We start from the raw sequence: 20479 nt of genomic DNA, 5'->3' as shown, positions 1-20479 counted from the left end.
AACTCTACTCGAGAAGGCTCAGGAACTGGTATTTAGAGGAAATGTCAGCTTTGTACAACAAAATTCTTTTAAAAATACAAGAAAGGAAAATGATAATTCCGGTAACAAACACAAAGGAACGCTACGCAGGATCAAGAAGGATGATTAAACTGAGAAAGGCATCTCCATATTGCTTCTCATCAGCAGCTTCTGGCATCCAGAACAAGTCAAGTGAGGATTAAGACAATGCCGGGCAATGCTATGCTGTAAGAACAAGAGAACACGCACTTATTGGTCGACCCAGACAGACTTGGAACCACAGGATCATCTCGTTCTCATCAGCGCTACATGATTTCAACCACAGCTCGACCGACGATCTTTCCCTGATTGAGATCCTCATAGGCGCTGTTCGCCTCTTCGAACTTGCATTTCCTCGATACGGTATTCTGGAGATTGAAGGCACCACTCTCAGCAAGCTTCACTATCTGAGGAAGATCTTGCCTGGCCCTCGCACCGTACGATCCAATGATTTTCACCTGGTTCCAAGTAAACATGTAAGGACTAAGAAGCAACCAAGCATATAATTCAAGGGAAGCAACAGAAGCCAGACAAATATTAGCACCTGCTGGCATATTACATCATGGTATGGTCTGTCAGTGAGGCTATAATAATAAACTTAATTTGTGATATCAACATAACAGTATGTTGCAGTTAATCCCTAAGTTAAAGGTACTATGATATTTACTTTACAAGCATAAGATCAAGAACATGGCTGCACTTAGACTAAATGAGTAATCAGGAAAGGCATTTTTACGAAGAACACAAGTTTGACTGTTTGAGCACAGCAACCAACACCTCAAGGTCTGGACTAACATTCTTTTCTAGCAGCTTATTGGAAGGAAGTTCTTTTTTTTTTTTGTTGTTGAGAAAAACAAACCAACGGTACTCAGTGGAGCTCGATTGTGTACCTGTCGTCGAACGAGACGGGTTATATCAACCTCCCCCACTACATTCGTTGCAGCAAGTCCAATCATAACAGCTTTGCCTCCATCTCGTACACTCTTGGTGCACTGGGCAAACGTCAATGCCTTACCAAGTGCCTCTACAGCCACATCCACACCCCTTCCATCAGTAATTTCCTACAAAAAGTAAGACATCGACATTTGAATGGGAACACCAGCTGACATGTTCAACATGCGCGTCAGAATGCATCCCACATACAGAAAAGAAACTGAAATACCAAGATAGGCAACCTCAACACTCATAACAAAGTGGATAGGAGTAGTTTCTGAAAGTCATTGGTTACATTGATGAACCACAAAACTTGACCATCGGTGCATACCTTTATCCTTTCAACAGCATCCTCTTTTGCTGCGTTTACAGTGTGGGTTGCTCCAAGTGTTCTAGCATTCTGGAGTTTCTCATCAAGAACATCCACTGCAATGACTTCAGAAGCTCCAAAGGCTTTTGCTATCTGTAAACAGCTGCAATGTTGACTTATGAGGACATGTTGACAAAAGATTTACCTTTAAGCTACTAGTAAGAGAGAAGAAGTATAGTCATGTTTATATTTTTCATAGTCAAAATTAAATGGAGAAACATGGATGGGAAACATCCTTATATCAAGCATCAGCTAACCTTGATCCAACCCCGCCAACTCCGATCACAGCTACTGAATCACCAGCACGCATTTCAGCAGCATGCCTCAGGGCACCATACGCGGTAAACACGGCACATCCTAGGATTGCTGACTCTGTGTATGGCAATGTGTTAGGAAGAACTGCTAGTGCATTGGCTGGCACGACACAGTACTCTGCAAGGCCACCCATGCTGTACATGTACACCGGTTTCCCTGTAGATAGAAAAATTCTTGAAACTTTGAGCAAAACACGATTATACTGCGGCATTACTGATGAATGATGCAAAGACATACTCTCAGATTACCATTGCCACGTAGAAACAGTCTAGTTTCACCATCGTATAGAGTACCTTTAGCACGATTATACGCAAAGAAAGACTCACACAGATCTTCTTGGCCCTGTATCAAATTAATGCACATTGAAGCACTAGCGAAAAGGGATGTCATGATCCAAAGAAATTGTACCTTAACACAGTAAAAGCAGTTCCCGCAGGGCATTATGAACGCACCAACTACATGACTTCCAACTGGGAACCTGGAATATTTTCAGGAAAGAACCAATCAATTCCAAAACAACACACTGTGTCAGAAAATTGACAAAACTGAATCAACGGCCACTTGTTAAATGATTGCAATGACACCATGCTGATAACACATCTATCAAGACAGGCAGTAGTTCTTTCTCGAGCATATCAAGTCGGTTGCATTGCATCGATAAAAATACCTATTGGTGATCTCAACAGGAGTGTGCGCACCATGGTCGACAACCTCCCCGGTGATCTCATGGCCCACAACACAAGGGCTTGAGAAAGGGAGTTCGCCTTTCATAACATGAAGATCAGAGTGGCAAACTCCGCAAGCTGCACAGATTTTTTAAGCCCATGTCAGATAAAAAACTTAGAGGATCAAACTGATTCATGAAAGTAACCCCACAAACTCCAATCTGCCACACCCCACATTGCCCTCGCAGAATGCAGGCTCTCAAGTTAAGCATCAGAGCAGATACTGTGCAATCAACCAACTTTGGCATTTGATTATCCAACCCTTTATCAATTGAATTGAGACTCCGAATCAGTTCTAATTCATAGATTCTACATGCCCATCCAGCAACATCTACATGAGAATTCTTTTTTTTTTTTGCAAGGAATGAGAATTCTAATCTCAATATCTAAACCCCCCAGGAAAGCGAGGCCTCCCGGGGCACTCCCGCGCGCTGGGAGCGCTCGTGCCGCCGGCGCGTGTCCCCGTTCCGGCCTTACGGCGTTCTGTCGACCGTCCGATAAATCCCGTCGCGGGCGGTGACCGGGTGTTCGGCCACGTCGTCTCTCTACAACCCCCGTCGCCCTTCGCTGTGCCGTCGCCGCGCCCTGGCTGGTGCCGGTTTCGTGCTCACCGCCTGCGCGTGCCATGGACGCGCTGCCGTGTGTCCTCCGCTCTCTTCCTCTCTTTTCCCCTCACACCCGCGGTCATCTCTTCCCTTCCGTTGCCGCTGCAGTGAGACCGGAGCACCGGCGTCGACGGCCAAATCCGCCTGCGTTTTCCGAGTCCGAGCCCAGATACGGCGACCCACAGCCGTGAACGATAAGCCGCAAGGTCGCGTTCCTTCTCTCCGGCCAGGCCTCCCTGTCTCCCCGCCGGATTTAACACGCCATCGATTTGTTCTCCAGGTCCAACACCGCTCTTCTCCTCTTGCTCTCTGTGTCGTCGTCTCGGTCGGCTGGTGCCAGTTCTGTGCGCATGCCATTGCCGCGCTGCCGCGTGCCTAGGCCTCTCATTCTCTCTTTTCCCCTCACACCACTGCTTACCTTTTTTCCCCGTCGCCGCTCCAGTGAGATCCGGCCACCACCTCTGGCCAAATCCGGCGGCGTCTGTCAACCGCCCGCCCAGATCCGGTGTACCAGTGCTGTTGAGGGTAAGGAGGAACTCCGTCCCGTTGTCCTTCTCTATTTTCCCCTCACACACCTGCTCACCTCTTTCCTCCCGTCGCTGCTGCAGTGAGGGCCGACCACCTCCGCCGGACCCGTGGCCTAGCAGCGCCGTCGTGTCGTGGGCCGTGCTCCTCGCCGCCTTGACGGACCGCGCTCTGGCTCCACCGTGTGTCCTCCTGCTGCTGCCGTAGAGCCGGGCCTGCCAGAGCCACTGTTGGTCGCTGCCTCTGTGTTTCGCCATGTCTCCATTGGTCAACCACTCCACCAGGTACGCGTTTGTGTTCCGGTCGCCATACTGTTGAAGTTCATCTGCTACTGCTAGGCGCCTAATGGTTTTGCAGGTGATGCTGTGTTATTGTTAGCTATTCGGTACCTTTGCCGGCTACCCTGTGTTCTTGCCGACTACTTGCCAATGTAGTTAAATTTATTAACACTATTTGATCATCATACTGTGATGAACCAGTGTAACTTACAAACTACATGTTTACCATTGCAGTTTTTGTTATTGATTAATTCATTCTTTTTTCAGATATGTAGTCCTTCACATGCATCAACTCTAGCAACTTCCAGTCGAATAGAAATTCCTGAAGTTCAGTCCGGACAAGGGCAGGACCTTCGTTCTCCCACATCAGGCTGCCCCTTTTAGACTGAATGTATTTTATTAAGCTCACCACATGATGCTTATTCTCTCTTTCACTGCTTTCAACCTCATACAGTTCAAGATGCCGGCCATGAAGTGAACAGAGGAGATTCACGCGCAAATCCTGGCAATGTTCGAGCACAATGTCTTCTGAGCTATCCATTGAGACACTTTCACGGAATCCTTTATCATTTTCATAAGCAATTTCAACTAGGATAATCAAAGCGCTGTCAGCACGTGAAAGCAAGTGCTGGTGCCCCTGTGATGCTGACTGGAGCTCATTAGCATGTTTATTTCCTTTGAGGTAATATTCTAACTGTTTTTAGTTCCTTCATGTTGCACTGATATGGTATTCAACGCATCCTACCTTTGGTATACTGCCCTCTTTCCCTGAAATTGTAGGAAACCCTGAAGTAACTTGGGAGAAACATTAAGCATCAAGCTTGCATTTGGGCTGCTAACACTCTGTGATATTTGTCGTGGTAGTGGCAGCCCACTGAAGATACCTATGTTACCTTATGGGATGATACAGAAATTAAGGTGCATCAAATCGGTTGGACAAAAAAAAAGATCAAATATACAGTGCCTTGTGTCTTTGCTTTAATTATATCTGTACCAAAATTGGAGTTGGCTAGATACATATGGTTCTAATTGGTCTGGCTTTAGTTGCTTCCTAAGACAATTTACCATAAGTTTTTTTTCATTACTTATATTGATTTAGCTTCGATCATGGCAAGGCTGCTTCATGGCATCTACAATAGCGAAAATACTAACCTACGGTCTGTGTAAGCTATCATCTGTTTGTTTATTTTGAAGGATATTTAGCCTTTGGTTATCATGCAGCCTATTTTTTTTCCAGCACATCAGCACACATATACAGTATTCTCTCCATGCCGCACCTCCATTGCGCATCAATTTGCTTTAGGCTTTTGCATGTATTCCTATGTAGAACCTCATAGAGATGCTTCCATTTTAAATAGTACGTGTATTATACTGCTCCATTATATGGTTCCTCTATCTATATATCAGTCTAAACCTTTTTGGGATGGTGGTTACCGTATATTTCCTTGATTTATTCATAGCTGCTCTGTTTGGGCATTCTTTATTATTCAGTAAAAGTTAGGCTTTGTTGGTTACAGCCATGTGCAAGAATGTTGCTTAGGGTGGATAGAGATTGATATTCATACAACACGGATTGGAGGAGGTTTGTGCCAACAAGGCTTTTTGTGTGAAATATTGTTAAGCATTTCTTAATATGAAAAACAAATGTTTAGACCCAACATCGATGTTCTTCATGCATTGGAACGATATTGACCCATGAGCGGTGATGTCATGTGAAACCGTCATATTTGCTTACAACAGGTAGATATTGTTGGCCTCTTACAATTTGTACATGTTCTTACCATGCCTAAATTTTAGACGATTCATTCTGTTCAGATTAACCAGGTATATTATAGAGGCTTACAGTGATGTTAGACCATAGCATTATGCCATTAAATCTAGCCAGGAGATCGAATTTGTGTGTTCTCATACATGTTCTTTTTTTTTTGTTAATTAGGATATTTTTCATTGCAATGTGCCATCCTAATACTTGATAATTTTTCTGTCACTTGTGTGGTGTTGAAAAGACCAGAGACATTTAGACTCTCTAGACTTTTGTGGAGTCATTTGAGTGCTCCACGCATTTATTTGAGCATGGTGCAGCTTGCCTGTGCATAGGTAATGTATTTGACCAGCAAATGGTTCAAGAAGAGGTGCTACTACAAGCTACCCTTCCCTTTGTACTATGATGGCTGCATTTTTTTTGGTTACTGTCACGATATTTGTTTTTAGCTATGTGTGGCACAGTAAATAAAATTTGAGATGCTTTGAATACAGACGCATGATACTGAACTTTTGGGGGTTTCCTCCCCTTATAGCCATTCTCTTTATTATTTATTTAATATAATTGTTATAATAGGGCTTTTTCGTGTTGTTTCCCCCTTAAAAGAATACTGAACTTTTGCTTTGTTTCCCAGTTTTTACAGGTCTTTATCGATGGTTCCATTCCTAATTATGCCTCTTGCGGTGAGCATTTGTGCTTAGTGCCTTCTGTGTATTTTTTAGGCTAAGTTAGACTCTTCATCTTCGTTTTTGCTAGAATTTGTCTACATTGCAAACAAACCAGTAACATGTGACTTCAGATGCTAGATATTTTAGTTATTATTTATGCAAATTTCTAGGGAAATTTGTATCCAACCTATTTGACAATTATTGAATGCTTATTGTCTACTATGTTGCTTTCTGAATTGGAAAGAGATGTTTTTATGTCTATTGGGCTATTGATGGCGGCTACATTTGTTTCATCGTAGTTCTGTCTAGGTGCTTTTTGCCTCCCAGGCGCGCAACGCGCGCTTCTCGGTCTAGTTGTAATTGAAAGTTGAAACGTAGCGACAGGGAGAGGGGGGGGGGGGGGGGGAAGGCGGAACCTTTGGTCTTGATGAGGATCTCGCCGGCCTTGGGTCGCGGCATGCGGAACTCCTCGAGCGTGAGCGGGCGGCCGGGCTCCCAGAAGACCGCGCCGCGCATGTAGCTGGGCCCGCCCGCCACGTGGTACCCCACGGCAGACCCGGACTCGGCTCCCGCCGACGCCGACGCGGAGAAGGAGCGGCGGCGGAGGGCCCCGCCGATCCGCCGGAGAAGGCCGCGGGAGGAGACAGACATGGCCATGGCCTCAAGCAGCTCAACTACCTAGTAGGGGAGGTGTCAACTGAACTGAAGTTACTCTCTGCTACTGGCTCTGCCTTGTTTACGCCAGTATGACAGAGCTCCAGCTTAAAAAAAATTAATTTTTTGAGTCAGGTATCTCTGATTTGGACTCCTTTCCTTGTTTATATAACACCAAAAAGAGAAGTAGTCATCATATTCCTTCTCTAACATAGGAGTAGTATAGTACACCAACTTGTTGTTTTGTTCCAAAAACTGCTCTAATAATATGACAATGTAGCACAGTAGTAGTAGTTGTTGTTGTTTTGTTCCATTACAATGCAATACAGCGATGTCAGGCAATTATGCCGTCTAATTTATTCGTGGAGACAAGGACAAAATATTTATAAATAAACACTCTGGTTATCCATAGTCGATATGGATAAGGATGCGTGCGTTATGATGCTTCACATCACATGTCTTGGTCGACTTCTTCTCCTACAAATTAGTAATGCAATGCAGACATAAGCAAACTGACACTAGGCTTTGGTTAAGCTGTAGATCCATGACAGAGTTATGCACAACTCCTTGGAATCGATCACTCATCGAGAGTAGAGCTGCATCAGTGTTTTTCCATGGAAAGTTAAAACCACAGTAGGAGAAGAAGTTAAAACCACAGTGAAAATGGCGATCGGCCGATGCTGTTGGCACAACCATGCATGCAATTGACAACTAATCAAGTTACCAGATTCTGATCTGCTTCGATTATTTTGTTTGTATATTTAGGGCTTCCAACCGCCATGGTGAACCTCGATTGCATTCTCTTTTTCGAGGCAGGAAAAGATTGCGAAGCCGGAGGGCGTCTCCAGCAGCAGCCAAATGAGCCCCCTAAGATGACGGACTGCACGCATGCAGTCCATCCTTGTTTGATACATGTACCAACAATGAATGAATAAATTGCACTGCATGTAGACACACATTATACATCATCCTTCGCTTCCCTATTCCCTTCTCATTCCAATCCAACTGAACACACAACACAGACAGAGGCTTAGCTTACCACCAACAATGATTATTTGGATATGTGCTCCCAGAAAAATGGCTAAATACAGCGGGTAATTCGTTTAGAGAACACAACACTTTTATTTATTATATACACAAACGCTGAGTCGGTGAATGAATCACAAGTTGATTTCTAGCAACCTGTACTGCACAGCCCTTCCACAAAAACCGAGCTACTGTGCAGTGCCAACGCGCAGCTTCTCATCTCCAATGATCCACCTCGTCAGCTGGCTTGGATCCTCGGCAAGTGTTCCGCATGAAGGGATGATGCTGAGGTCCGACCCTATGATCTGGTAGTCATCCAGTGCGGCTTGCATTTCTGTCTCTACCTGCGCATCATTTGTAATGTCAATATCCACGCTAAGGGCCTCTGCATAATGCCGCTCTTTCTCCGGATCATGCTCGAAAGGATCCATGACAGGTCCCTACAATATCAGGAACATGAATATGTGAACTTACAGATTCAAAAGTAAGATGAGATTTTAGCATGCCGCGACAATGTGAATCATTTGAGTTGCTTACCTGGCAAAGTTCAGAATAATGTTTGTAAGCCCCACTTTTTTCATCTTGGTCATATATCAGTGTTCCACCATACCAGCCGTTCTCTACATCCGCTGTTGTGAAGGCAAGATACCTGCATAATTAAGAGTTAACAAAATTTCAGACTTATCACGATAGATTGTGGGCATGATGGGTATCAAAACCACCAAAAAAAGAGAGAGAGAGAGAACCATTTGTACAGAGCTATAGTAATTTCTGGAGTCACCTTCTGAAAATGTCCTCCTCGCATGAGTCAGCTGAGGAGGATAGCCAAGTCAGTTCCCCACAAAGAGAGACACTCGAGTCATCTTTGTTTCCCTCGTTCGAATTTTCAACCGGGGCAAGTCTTGTAGTTGGAATTGTCGCCGTGTGTTTTCTTTGACCAAACAACCAGTTTGGGCTTTTAAGCTGTATCTCACTGAATCATAAACACATACTGTAAGGACAACATCAAAAAAATAAATGCAATCAAGAACCATGAGTGATTAAAAAAAATTGCATACGCTGCATCTGGAGCCATTCCAGAAGTTCCAACACCTAAAATTGGCCTTAAATCAGCATCACAGTGAAGCCTTACATTCCTTATTGAACTACATGTCCTTTCTATAAGTTTGTCAAATGAAGTAAGTTTCATCCTTGAGAAATCCTCCTTACATGCTGGAACAGGGCTCAATGTGGTTCCAGGGTTCAATGCAGCTCCAGATCCCGCAAACACATTTCCAGGTGCGGAACTGTCAGTAAACATGAATGACACCAATTTATGGCGGAGAACTTTATGTCAAGTGCTACATCTTGTCGTGTTAAGGGACTAAAATCGGTATGTCACATAACAACTGAACGGTATAGCCACTAAAACTTGCCTCAAATGGTAGCTATCAAACATAAGATCATCCCCAGCTGTTGTCACATGAAGATAATAATCAGTATCCAGCTCCCAAAGAGCTGGTTTTCCTTCTTGAGGTTGAAAATATCCCAGAAATCTGATAATATCACCAAACTAAGAATCAGCGAAGGTAATACATTGCACTCAATTGGCAATCAACAGCTCATCCACTACCTTGTATGGTTAATATATTCAAGATGACAAAGCCACATGATAGACTTACAGATTTATAGCATCTTGTTTCTCACCATCAGTGTAGGCATTACTGTAATACCGTTTAATTGATTTCAGGAACTCCCGAGACTGAGTAGTAGCCTTCCACTTCCCTTGCCTCTCAGTGAAAACCTGAAAAGAAACAAATGGATGCAATTTGTGTTCAGTGGAAAGTACTGAATCACCCCCACCCCTAAAAAAAAGAGTTTTCCATGAGGGCCCTATGAACATTACAAATGACTCTTGAACCAACATATACACATAATAAAGAAAATATACTGACTGTGTTATGTGCCGCAGATCCTCCATACTGATGAGCAAGTGCATCACCCATGCTCTGGTACATTTCCATTAAAGCTGAAGCAATGCTGCTATCAGGGTGGATTTTTGGAACATCTGTCAGTCCCATTGCATGAAGTTGCCTCCCCAAAGCAGCAAGGCCATAAGCATACTGTGCAACATTTGTGCGATCCAGGCAGTCTATGCAATTTGTACGAAGAACTCCAGTTTGATAACAAGGAGTATCACCAAGAGGCTCTTGTTTGTTAGCCTCATTCCTCATATCCTGAAAGGCTGTAGAACTAAGTGCATCAGCATTACTCGAGAGCCTTGAAAGATCTCCAGAACTAGCTCTTATTTCAAGGGAACCATCCCTGTGCAGAAAGAGGAAAAACATTGTCAGTTTACAGTTAGGATATGTGATATTGTGCTCTCTTGAAAAGAGTTGATTTTGCTGCATATTCATATTCTTTATTCAAAACTTCAGTGCTTCATCAGTACCTTGCAGTGCTAGTTTGACTAAGCTGAGTTGTCCTTCTTTTCTGGACTTTTGGCTTTCCACTGTAGTAAAAGCCAGTAAGGTCCAGTGCTTCACCAGCTACACCTCCTAAAACACCCAGTACATTTGCAGATTTGCTGACAAAGCAGAGTGGGAAACATTCGTGAGCAAGCACTAACTTGCACAAATTTGAAGTTAACAAGAAGCCAAGAATCACTTGAAAACCTTTTAGCAAATTTATGAAAATCCCAGTGAATGAATCTCAATTTCCTCTCTTCTGGGACATTTTGATTAAGATATCCAACCGCATTAAAATATTCACGCCTGAGCATCATTTCGCGTGGCCTTTTTTCAACAGTCTACACAGAGAACACAAAATTTGATGAGTAAGATATTGAGGACAAAAGGTAATATATTCGCTGTCAACAAACAAGTAAAAGTGGAATAGCCAACTACTTACATCGTTACACCACAAATTAAACCAACATGTTCAAGCAAAACTTAATCGGGATAAAGATACAAATTGCTCGGTTCAGTTTTGACTCCACGTGGCATAGTACATATAGTGTGACTTATCCTGGAAAGATCTTTGCACACAAAGAGAATATTGCATTTCTCAATAGGCCAATACATCTGAAGGGTGTAACTACAGCAATCAATTCTTAAGTGCAATGCATGAGTTCGAATTTAAGCCTCAAATACCTAAGGGAAAAGAGATAATTATCTTTCCTCTGTCTCACACACAGGAGTCATTAGCTTCATCTCGAAGCTAATGATTCAGGAGAATCATGACTACATCAACATATGAAGATAATTTGGGATTGCAAGATCAAGTTGCAAATACATACCTTTATCAAATTGAGTATTATGATAGGATGTCCATATCGCTGGGCAAGGTCATCAAAATGCATTTTGGTTGCTTCATATGTAGGATCGTATCTCTGAACTGCAGTGAAATCTGAAGGTGAAAGTACTGAAAAAAAATATGCATTTCAAGTTTCTAGAAGCATGGTCAGATTAAAGGTTGAGGAGGTGGGCAAGCATCAAATAGCCAAAACCCAAGACCTTTCTCAGATGTGCAAGTCCTATACTCTATCCAATTCACCCCCCCCCCCCCCCCGGAACTAGTCAGAGTCTGATCTTCACCCCCGAATTTGAAAACAAGGAATCTTACATCCCTCAACTCTCAAAACCGGACAAATTACCCCCCTCCTCTCTTTTGAGCCTGGTTTTGCGCCACATCACCCAGTTTGTACCACGTCATTCAGATCGAGCCCACATGTCAGCATCCTTATATTCTTCCTTGTCTCCTTTCTCTCCCAATTGTTTTCATGTCACCCCCTCCATCACATCCCCCTACTCCGGCACCTCCACCTCCAGGACCTGCTCCTCCGACCCCGCTGCGCCCTGCTCCCCCTCTGTGTGCCCTCCACAACGCCGATGGCGAGGTCGCCTCCTGCGCAGCGCACATCTCCTGGTTGACCATCCCGAGCCATGAGCAGCAGCAGCACAGGTAGTCAACCGCGTGCATGACACTGATGTCCATCACCTGCCCGGACTGCTCCGGCTTATTGTGCACCTCCTTGGCCTGGTCCCTAGTCGTGGGCCCTGACCGAGTCGACAAAGCAGCAGCCCATCGTGCCGCCAGTGTGAAAGAAGAAAGAGGGATAAGAAGACCTATTAGAGGTGAAGGTGGATTATGGCATGTGGGGCCCACTGCCGCATGTAAGCCACATCAGCTAAAACCACCTTAGAAACTACTTTCAAACGGTGCAGGGGGTAATTTGTCCAGTTTTGAGAGATGAGGGATGTGGGGGAGGGGGAGGGTTGGACTTGTTCCATATGAATATCCTGCAAACAAACCATTTCTGTTGGTTTGAGACTATAAGCAATTCTTCACAAAATCTACTAACCAAAAATATCAGGCTTAGGACTAAATCGTGAAGCCTCTTGTGACCAAAAGAGAGGGATTGATCCTCGCATCTGTACTACAGCACTCATTCTTCCCTTACAGGAACCAGCTTCCTCTTCAAATACTATCTGCTCGGTTTCGACATCATTAGCAACTTTTCCATGGTCATTCACGCCTCTTTTTAAATACCTACAGGCACCATGTGGAAGGTAGTAAATTGTCAACTGAAAAAATAACATATAACCTGCAGGGCAATGAAACATGATATCAAGTGGCAAAGTGGATGAAATATAATAGCAGATGACCGTCGAATGTTGATTTAAAAAGTAATACATGAGCACTGATTCACCCAATAAAAGAACTTAGATATGCTCATGATAAGTTTTCTGAGACAAGAGTACAAGACATGCATGTGATAACTCAACACTCAACAGCAAATTCCTTTTTCTTTTTTTATTTAAAATATCATGCTCAATGGAAGAGGGCATAATCCTCAATGATGAATCCAGCTTATACAATGGCAAAAGGACATCCAGCAATACATCATAATCTTAAAGCACATGAAAACCTACCGTGTCCCAGCAAAGTGTCGGGATCTTCTAGAGATGAGGACAACGTTTATCTCCCTGCCAAAAATTGACAGCTTCACCTGGAAAATAAATGGGAAACACATTATATTAGTTATGCTATATGCAAGGATTCAAAAATAGTTCAACCAGCACTCATCAGCAACGAATTAAACCCTAATTTCCAAACTCTCAACAATTGAAATCGAAACATTAACAAAACAAAACAAAAATGTGGCAGGCAGTTTTTTATTCATAACCTGCTTGAAGTGCCCATGGACAAGAGCTACTGTCCAGAGGGTATTGTGGCACCTTGATCGAATTGGCTCTGTCAGGAAAGTATTCCAGACAAATAAATTTTCATAAGGCATTGCCTTCATCCCAGCAGAAGTGACATTCTGTTGCAAGCTCTGCATGATGGAATACGTGTAGCTATAGAAGAAATCCTTGGTGAGATCAACACTAGCCAAAAGCTTCTTGTACCTATTACAGAGGCAATGATATTCCTCAAATTCAGTAAATATACACTAGTACATGCAAATTCAAAACTGTGAAACAGTGCAGAGAATGCTTGTTCTTATACCTCAGCTCATTCTTAGAGGTTGCGATATCCGTCTGCACCGATGAGTGTGGGATGGTTATCATCTGGCTCTCATCTATACAATATATAGCTTGTCCACAAATGCAACCAATTTGGCGGCGCTTGGTAACTAAAATCAGGTAATATGACTCCAGGAACTTGATGCAGCCTACGTGTTAAAGAAAACAAAAACAAGCATCTTGAGAAATAACCGCAAAAGGATAAGAACCTTTTGTTCAAGAAGCTAGTCACCAAATTCTTTTGTTCATGATCTACACTGTTTGGAACTACTCCCCACGTCTGATTCAGAAACTCAGATCAGTAAGCAACAAGCGAATTGTCAGCAAGAGATTTTAGGGGAATTCCTAGCACAAAAAAAAAACTCAACCATGGGGATAAGATATCCCCCTGGCTTTGTCTTTAAGAGAGGAGAGTACTGAACCCTTTAGGGAGGTGTACTCACACGACCTATGAGCACCGGGGAATTCCTAGCACAGAGTAACAGAGTTATTTCTATTCTGAATTCAGTAATGGTACTATTCTTCTAAAACAATCGAAATGAACTCTGTCAATCACTAGCAATCATCAACTCAAAAGAAAATTCAGCAACCCCGACAAAACAGGTCTGATGAACTATATCGAAGTTAATTTAGAAGAGAAGCTGCCGTGGAACGGAACTAGGGTTAACAATCCAATCCAACGCAATAGAGATGAGTGAATGAATGAATGCGGCAGGTAATTGGTCACTGGAAACAGGGACCTGCGATGCCGTACGCCTTGGTGACGAAGGTGAGCCCCCCGGTGGAGCGGTTGCCCTCGTCGATGCGCTGGAGGAGGCTCTTAACCTCCTGCAGCGAGTACCAGACGAGGTCCTCGCTGACGTTGAGCTCCGACGGCTCGGAGCGGTCGATCTTGAGCACCCGGAACCACCGCTTCTCGCGCGAGCTCCCGATCACGTAGAACCTCTGCAATCCCACCAGCCAGGCAACCAAACAAACAATCCGGATGGATGAATGAATTCATTCAGCGAGCGATTCCACCAAGCTCCCAAATCGGGGATGGGGGAATGGAATGAGTCGCTGTACTCACGGCGCGGGTCTCGTAGAGGCGGAACTTCTCCAGCGTCGCCGCCGCTGCCGACGGGTCGTCCGCCTCCGCCCCCGCCGCCATCTCGCGATGTCGCGCGTTCGAGAGATCGATCGATCGAAGGAAGGAAGGAAGGAAGGAAGGAGACGAGAAGAAAGGGGAACAAGGCGTACTCGCGGGACTCACGCAAAGAGAGCGTAACTCAACTGTGCTAGCGTACTAAAGAAATACGTGACCATGTGCGAAAGGCGTTGTCTTTGGCATCCGCATCCGCGACCTTAGAGTCCTCATCATCCAAGGCGCAACTCCGACTGCCACGGGAATACAATCAGGTAAACTGAAGATATCTGTTAACCATCTAAGTCGTTGTGTGTTGCAATAAAAATATAAATATTAGATATAATAGTATTAAATATAAACTTAAATGTAAAGTTATAGATGCGTCATAAGAACGTCGTCGATCGAATACGTCGAGAGTGATACTACTGTTTGATTTCAGATGAGATCTGAAAAAAGAGGAGAGGATTGTAAACTAATTTCCATTTTAATTAATTTATTTATTTTTATTAATAAAACAGATCATATATCTGTAGCCAGTAATAAAATGGAAAAAATGGATAGCAGAAGTAGATAAATTATTCGAATTTTAGAGATTTCTATCATATGAAAGGAGAGTGAGAAAAAAGATTACGCAAAAACTACTCGTATTTTATACAGTAGAGATTTCCAATTTTAGCCTCACATTCGGCTAAGAAAGAAACTTGTGCTAACACACCCTTCATTTGCTCGAATCATGCTAACGCGTGAGATCGATGTTGAACAGAGGCCTGTTTTATACCATCATCGAGGTTTCGTTTATGTTTTTGTTTTGAACATGTCCAATGTCCAGTCGCAAGAGAAATCAAAATCGAAATCGACAGTGCTGTGTCCAAAACGTCAGAGGAAGCACAGCAGCTCTAGTGGGCATTGCACGGTAGCTTTTCCCAAAGATAATGACCGACCATTTTCCTAAAGCTGCATAGCACGCACGCCTCCGACACGACCACGTAACAAACAGAAAGCCAAAAGGGGAAAGCACAAGAATGCTTCAAGCAGAAGTATACCCCATGCAGATGCAGATGCATCACAATCATCTATAGATCTGAAAAGTGAAAACCCAACAACACCACACCGACAATGTATGTCATCAGCCAAAGAAGCAAAAAAAAAAAAAAGAAGAAGAAGAAGAAGAATTAGCAAGCCAAGTGTAAGTGTACACAGGTCAGCAAGAAGATGACGCCGCTGAGGCTGAGGCTGAGGCGGCCTCTCTGGACATCACATCAATTGATCAATGTGTCACTGCTCGGTGAGCTGAGGGAGGATCAGCTCCAAGATGGAAACCCTGTATGAACTGCCGCCAAGCTTCCCCTCAGTCGCCGTAATCCGTGCTGCCGCTACACGAGCTGCTGCCATCCGGGCTGTGCAGCGACAGGCCCCTGAGGTGGCTCGGCAGGTTGGTGACGCCGTCCATGCTCTTCTCCCTGAAGAACCTCTCCCTCTCGGCGTGCTTGGCAGGGGGCGGCGGGATCACTGGAGCAGGTTCGGATCTCGCCTCTCGATCTGGCGAACGGATGTTCAGCGCGCCCAGTTTCTTGTCGGGCTGAGGCGGTTGGATGGTGAGCGGGCGCCGCATCTTGTCCTCGGGTATGGATCGGAACGATGGCATGGAGTCGTCCGGGTAATCTTGTGATAAAGCCTTCCCCTTCCGCAGTCTGTTGTTTCAGAAGGGGAAGAATTCTGTAAGAGCCAACCTTCCACCATTGACAAGAGAAGGGATGATAGATACCTACCTCCGATACAGACTTTCAGCATCTTCTTCCTCCTCTTCCTTCAGATTAGAAGCTACTGTTGTGGTCGGGTGAACCGAAAGCAATGTGTCGTGCTGGACAAGGACCTTCTGTAGCTCTTCATTTAGCTCGATAGCTTGTGATACCACCAGTTCATCCCTAACAAAATAGTAACATCAGTTTAAATTATAGCAGCTTATGAGAAATCAATTACTAAGGAACGAATCCAAACCCACACGTCACACCCTTCTAGTATAGTAATATGGACAAATATAAACCAGAAAAATTGCAAACCATGACAAGTGCAGCACTATGCAAAAGCAGCGGAAAAATCTTAAACATGGTAATCAAAGCTTAACCTGTACCTTGATGTCATAACCAGGTGCATTATACGTTGCTTTTGAAATGTACATTGCTCTACAAGATCCAACACAAATTCATCTGTTGCTCCCTACAAGAACACAGCACTAGGACATGAGAGTTCAAGTAGGTTATCTTTACAGATATGAAACAAGCTGGCTTCCCCAGAATAAAAAGATATGAAATAAGTGAAATCTAGCCACAATCAAAATTAAAAAAGACACAGATATAAATAACATAATTGATGATGAAAGCAGTGGTTTCATCCTGTCATCCATACCTCAGGGTGTCTAGGATCCATGGAATTAAGCACATCCCTTAAAACTTCCATCACACTTGAGGCTTTCCGGATTATACTGAAATACACCAATTGTACCATTAGAACGCTTGAAGATCCAATATGTCTAATGTATTTGGACAGCCAATACAGATAAAGCGATATTTGTTTCATCCAGTTATCTTGTCTGTAAATACTAACCAACACTGTAGGGTACCATAGACGTTAATCAAGCATCATAAGGATGAATGCACTGAGCAAAAACTAGTATGCCATTAAGCTCCACTGGAAGGAAATAAAGATGAAGGAAGAAATGCATGATAACTAATACAGAGTAAAGTCACATATAAAAATATACTTTGCTCCATGGTGTTCATTGCAGCACCCACTTCCTCTATGAACATCATACAACTGGCTCAGTGGCTCCTACCACAGTAGGTCAACAAGGATCGCTCAGAGCAAACAAAAATGGCACAGAGAACAACTCATCAATTCCCTTAACTCTGGAGGGTCATACCGATTCTAGACCTCGATGTTACACTTAAATGCTTAATGTGGTTACTTTACAACATAGTTTAAATGCTTAATGTGGTTACTTTACAACGTAGTTTAAATGCTTAGTGCGGTTACTTTACAACATAGTGCAACTCCATACTGCGGCACTATACTGTCATAGGAATATAGCATCAAGGCATGGGCGCTACAAATCTACAATACCGTTGCTTAAGAAATGAGAATGGAGGGCATTTATACACTATGCACCAGGAAAGAGCTAAACAAGAGTGTCTTCATGGAACTTTAGACTCGAATGTTGACATGCTAGCATAATTTACAGCATAACAAACAAGATTCAAACCAAAAGATATAGCAAAGGCCAATTCAGAATGAATCTTGAGAAAGAACAGGTTAAAATTTAACATATAGCACGAGAAGCATGCCATCAATGGCAAGAAAGTACCTTGTGTCAGGAGCAGGCTGAGTGTGAGCTTCCCTCTGACCTTCATTCAATCTGGTAGATAAACTGTCCTTATTTGGTTCTGTTCTCGTTTCTGGGACTGGAACGTCTGCCCGTGTGACAACAATGTTTGGACGATTTGAAAATTGTACACCAGCAGACTACAAAAGCAAAGAAAACAACAGCTTCAGCTATATATCAAAATAAATGTGCAACGCCAAAAAGGTAAATACTTTCTATTATAAGCTAACAAGGATGACTAATGAGAAGAAAATTTTGTTGCTCATATTGGAGTCACAAAAGTGGTCTGGCCACAAATCCTACAGCTACCAAACGAACAACATCATCAGAAAATTTTGTGCCCCATTTTATGACTCAGATATTATTAAAAAAAAATAACTAAAAGATGAGCAAATCCATTTCTCTAGGTGCAGGAAAACAATATACCATACATATTCAATTAGAGCTATTGAAACTCTCAACATGATACCATGGAAGAAAAGGAAGGACCGAAGGAAATCAAGCGAAAAGAATCTAAATGTAAATGGTTGTACCTACCACCAGGTCATAGTATGCCTCATAATACTGAGGGAACTTTGCTTTAGCGCCACCCAGGGATGTTTGTGTGGCATCTAGCAAAAGGAATATTTTTTCTCGAACTGGTAATTCTGTCTGCAACCAAGATAGTGTGTGATGTCAATACCAATTAGTAAAGTTTCACAACTGTCTTCCAACATTCAGCAGAAAATAAAGAAGTTACCTTTTTCTTCACTATCTTCACAAGTATCAGGAGAAGCCCGTTATCAATTACCTGTCTGTGGACAGGCTCTCCGCAGTTATTCATGAGCATCTCCAATAGCTGGAACAAATAGCGCAGTGAGAAACCCAATATTAAATTTTCCCCAAGGAAAATGACAGATCATTTAGGAATGGTGTTAGCAGGAACTTTATACCAAGCCCTAAATTTAAGAGTTTAAAGATCCAGGCATAATGCATAAAGCACTAAATTAACCCCGCAGACAAGAAAACATCTTAAGTATTTATATCCTCCCGTTTAGATCAAAGGCATGGTTGACGGACTGATTTGCACCAAACCATTAGCAACAACAAGATTTCTTCGGATTTATGCAGTTTTCTTCTGTGGGTGGGTAAAAGGCGCAAATACTTCCTCTCTTCTTACAGGTCCCTGATATGAGCTATTGATTGGCAATGTTCGTGTGACTAATCTAGATAGGAATATGTTCGTGTGGCTAATCTAGATACACACAACGCAGCAGTTGATTGGCAAGACAAAAGGGAGCTGCTTATGTGCATATAACTCACCATAACAGCATAGAGTTGAGTATTCTTGCTCCTGCCCCCTATACACTTCTTTATGGACTTGATCACATCCTTCGCTTTCCTGGTGACAGTAACAGGAACAAAAAAATTAACAGATAATTCAAGAAACAAAAAACACTTTCCAACGATAAACTGATATCCCCTCCAGATCAACTCGTTGTGCACTCAAAAGAAATCATGAAAAAATAGTGTGTTATCGAACTCATTATCCGAACCTTCAACAAGCAAAGTTGCAATGCTACTTGCACAACCAATTATTTCGAATGAAAAATCTGGAGGAAGAGAGGGAACAGAAGGGAATGGTAAGCATACCCAGGATCCCGCGCCACGAGCTCGCAGATTTCGATGTTCTTTCCCCAATCCATCTCCTTGAGCTTCTCGCTCGTCGCCGCCTTCACCATTTCCGATGCCATCTTCTCCCCCGCCTCCTTCACTCTATTATCCCTTTCCTCTCCCCAGCAGATCCAAGCCTGTATTCCACAACACAAGATGAGTAAAAAAACAAGAAAACAATCCCTCTTTTCCAACAGATACGCCATCCTGAGCGTAAAAATCGCGCCTTTCAGCATAAACCACAACCGGCGAGCACGAAAAGAACATTCTTTCCGGGCGAAAGAAGAAGAGATGCAATCTAGGACCAGAAGATCGCATCGAGGGGGCAAAAGGGGAAGAAGCGATAGCACGCACGTACCCACCCGGATCGGCCGCAGCTGCCTCAAGGAGCGTTTCTAGTGTCTTGTAGCCGACGGCAGTGGCGGCGGCGGCGAGGCCATGGCGCGGGAGGCACGCGCAGCGATCTCAGTTGGAAGCGAGAACACGGCTGGAGAGAGAGGAGTCCGGAAGAGAGAGAGGGGGGATTATTTCAATATAACAATTTCTTCTCCCTTCTATAGATTGCACCCTGTATTTTCTGGCAACGGCGACTCTCTGACTCGCTATCAAAGATATTGCCACCTCGACGGCACCACCTGCCCTCAGTGCATTTTTTTTACATTGAACTTTTAAATTACTAGTTGAATATATGTAAGTTATAACAAAAATTAAAATTTGTATACAATAATATTATTTATTTCTCTAAAATCAACAATTATCATCTAAGTATCTTGATGTGATTATATATGAAGTTACCAACAAAATTCAAGTATATAAAGTTACAACACTAAAAATATAACATTGTTAATAATACTGAAGCACTGCAAACACTAATGGCATTATTCGTCACAGACTTA

General features: G+C 43.3%; 3 protein-coding genes and 1 long non-coding RNA gene across 12 annotated transcripts; 1 reads left to right on the top strand and 3 right to left on the bottom strand.

Moving 5' to 3' along the window:
* Window positions 1-5: 5 nt before the first annotated feature.
* On the bottom strand, window positions 6-6965 carry LOC133895798 (uncharacterized). Of its 2 annotated transcripts, XR_009905653.1 has the most exons (9): window positions 6655-6965; window positions 2343-2478; window positions 2084-2153; window positions 1924-2017; window positions 1618-1831; window positions 1322-1463; window positions 948-1118; window positions 268-515; window positions 6-189 (listed from the first exon to the last, which is right to left on the bottom strand). XR_009905653.1 is itself a non-coding variant. In XM_062336314.1 (8 exons), exons 1-8 carry the CDS (start codon window positions 6893-6895, stop codon window positions 324-326), a joined length of 1260 nt encoding a protein of 419 aa, XP_062192298.1. In that variant the 5' UTR covers window positions 6896-6965; the 3' UTR covers window positions 6-323. The 2 variants fall into 2 exon arrangements, 1 of the variants encoding a protein (XP_062192298.1); XM_062336314.1 differs by having other exon boundaries at window positions 6-515.
* Window positions 2782-6497, top strand: LOC133896183 (uncharacterized). 4 transcript variants are annotated; one of them, XR_009905722.1, is made up of 5 exons: window positions 2782-3530; window positions 3614-3814; window positions 4076-4490; window positions 4589-5548; window positions 6214-6497. It is a non-coding gene; the product is annotated as an uncharacterized LOC133896183 (long non-coding RNA). The 4 variants fall into 4 exon arrangements; XR_009905719.1 differs by having other exon boundaries at window positions 4589-5905; window positions 6205-6497; XR_009905720.1 differs by lacking the exon at window positions 6214-6497 and having other exon boundaries at window positions 4589-4726; window positions 5326-6198.
* An 842-nt stretch (window positions 6966-7807) lies between the features above and the next one.
* Window positions 7808-14653, bottom strand: LOC133896441 (phosphatidylinositol-3-phosphatase SAC1-like). 3 transcript variants are annotated; one of them, XM_062337049.1, is made up of 17 exons: window positions 14495-14653; window positions 14166-14370; window positions 13409-13574; window positions 13086-13308; window positions 12832-12908; window positions 12261-12448; window positions 11196-11293; window positions 10573-10706; window positions 10350-10484; window positions 9853-10222; window positions 9580-9701; window positions 9334-9453; window positions 9128-9204; window positions 8977-9010; window positions 8700-8891; window positions 8456-8567; window positions 7808-8358 (listed from the first exon to the last, which is right to left on the bottom strand). In XM_062337049.1, the coding sequence occupies exons 1-17, from the start codon at window positions 14573-14575 to the stop codon at window positions 8107-8109; spliced, it is 2586 nt and encodes an 861-aa protein (XP_062193033.1). In that variant the 5' UTR covers window positions 14576-14653; the 3' UTR covers window positions 7808-8106. The 3 variants fall into 3 exon arrangements, with proteins under 3 accessions (XP_062193033.1, XP_062193032.1, XP_062193034.1); XM_062337048.1 differs by having other exon boundaries at window positions 8977-9204; XM_062337050.1 differs by lacking the exons at window positions 7808-8358; window positions 8977-9010.
* Window positions 14654-15577: 924 nt separating this feature from the next.
* Window positions 15578-20115, bottom strand: LOC133895909 (TOM1-like protein 5). 3 transcript variants are annotated; one of them, XM_062336433.1, is made up of 10 exons: window positions 19942-20114; window positions 19563-19720; window positions 19233-19311; window positions 18670-18768; window positions 18468-18581; window positions 17913-18070; window positions 16958-17033; window positions 16683-16768; window positions 16321-16476; window positions 15578-16242 (listed from the first exon to the last, which is right to left on the bottom strand). In XM_062336433.1, exons 2-10 carry the CDS (start codon window positions 19661-19663, stop codon window positions 15900-15902), a joined length of 1212 nt encoding a protein of 403 aa, XP_062192417.1. In that variant the 5' UTR covers window positions 19664-19720; window positions 19942-20114; the 3' UTR covers window positions 15578-15899. The 3 variants fall into 3 exon arrangements, with proteins under 3 accessions (XP_062192417.1, XP_062192418.1, XP_062192419.1); XM_062336434.1 differs by having other exon boundaries at window positions 19946-20114; XM_062336435.1 differs by having other exon boundaries at window positions 15958-16242; window positions 16334-16476; window positions 19942-20115.
* Window positions 20116-20479: the final 364 nt, after the last annotated feature.

Source organism: Phragmites australis, chromosome 16 (assembly GCF_958298935.1).
Source record: "Phragmites australis chromosome 16, lpPhrAust1.1, whole genome shotgun sequence".
Lineage (NCBI taxonomy): Eukaryota > Viridiplantae > Streptophyta > Magnoliopsida > Poales > Poaceae > Phragmites > Phragmites australis.
The sequence above is the reverse complement of the archived record's forward strand: the minus strand, read 5'-3'. Positions and strand labels throughout refer to the sequence as shown.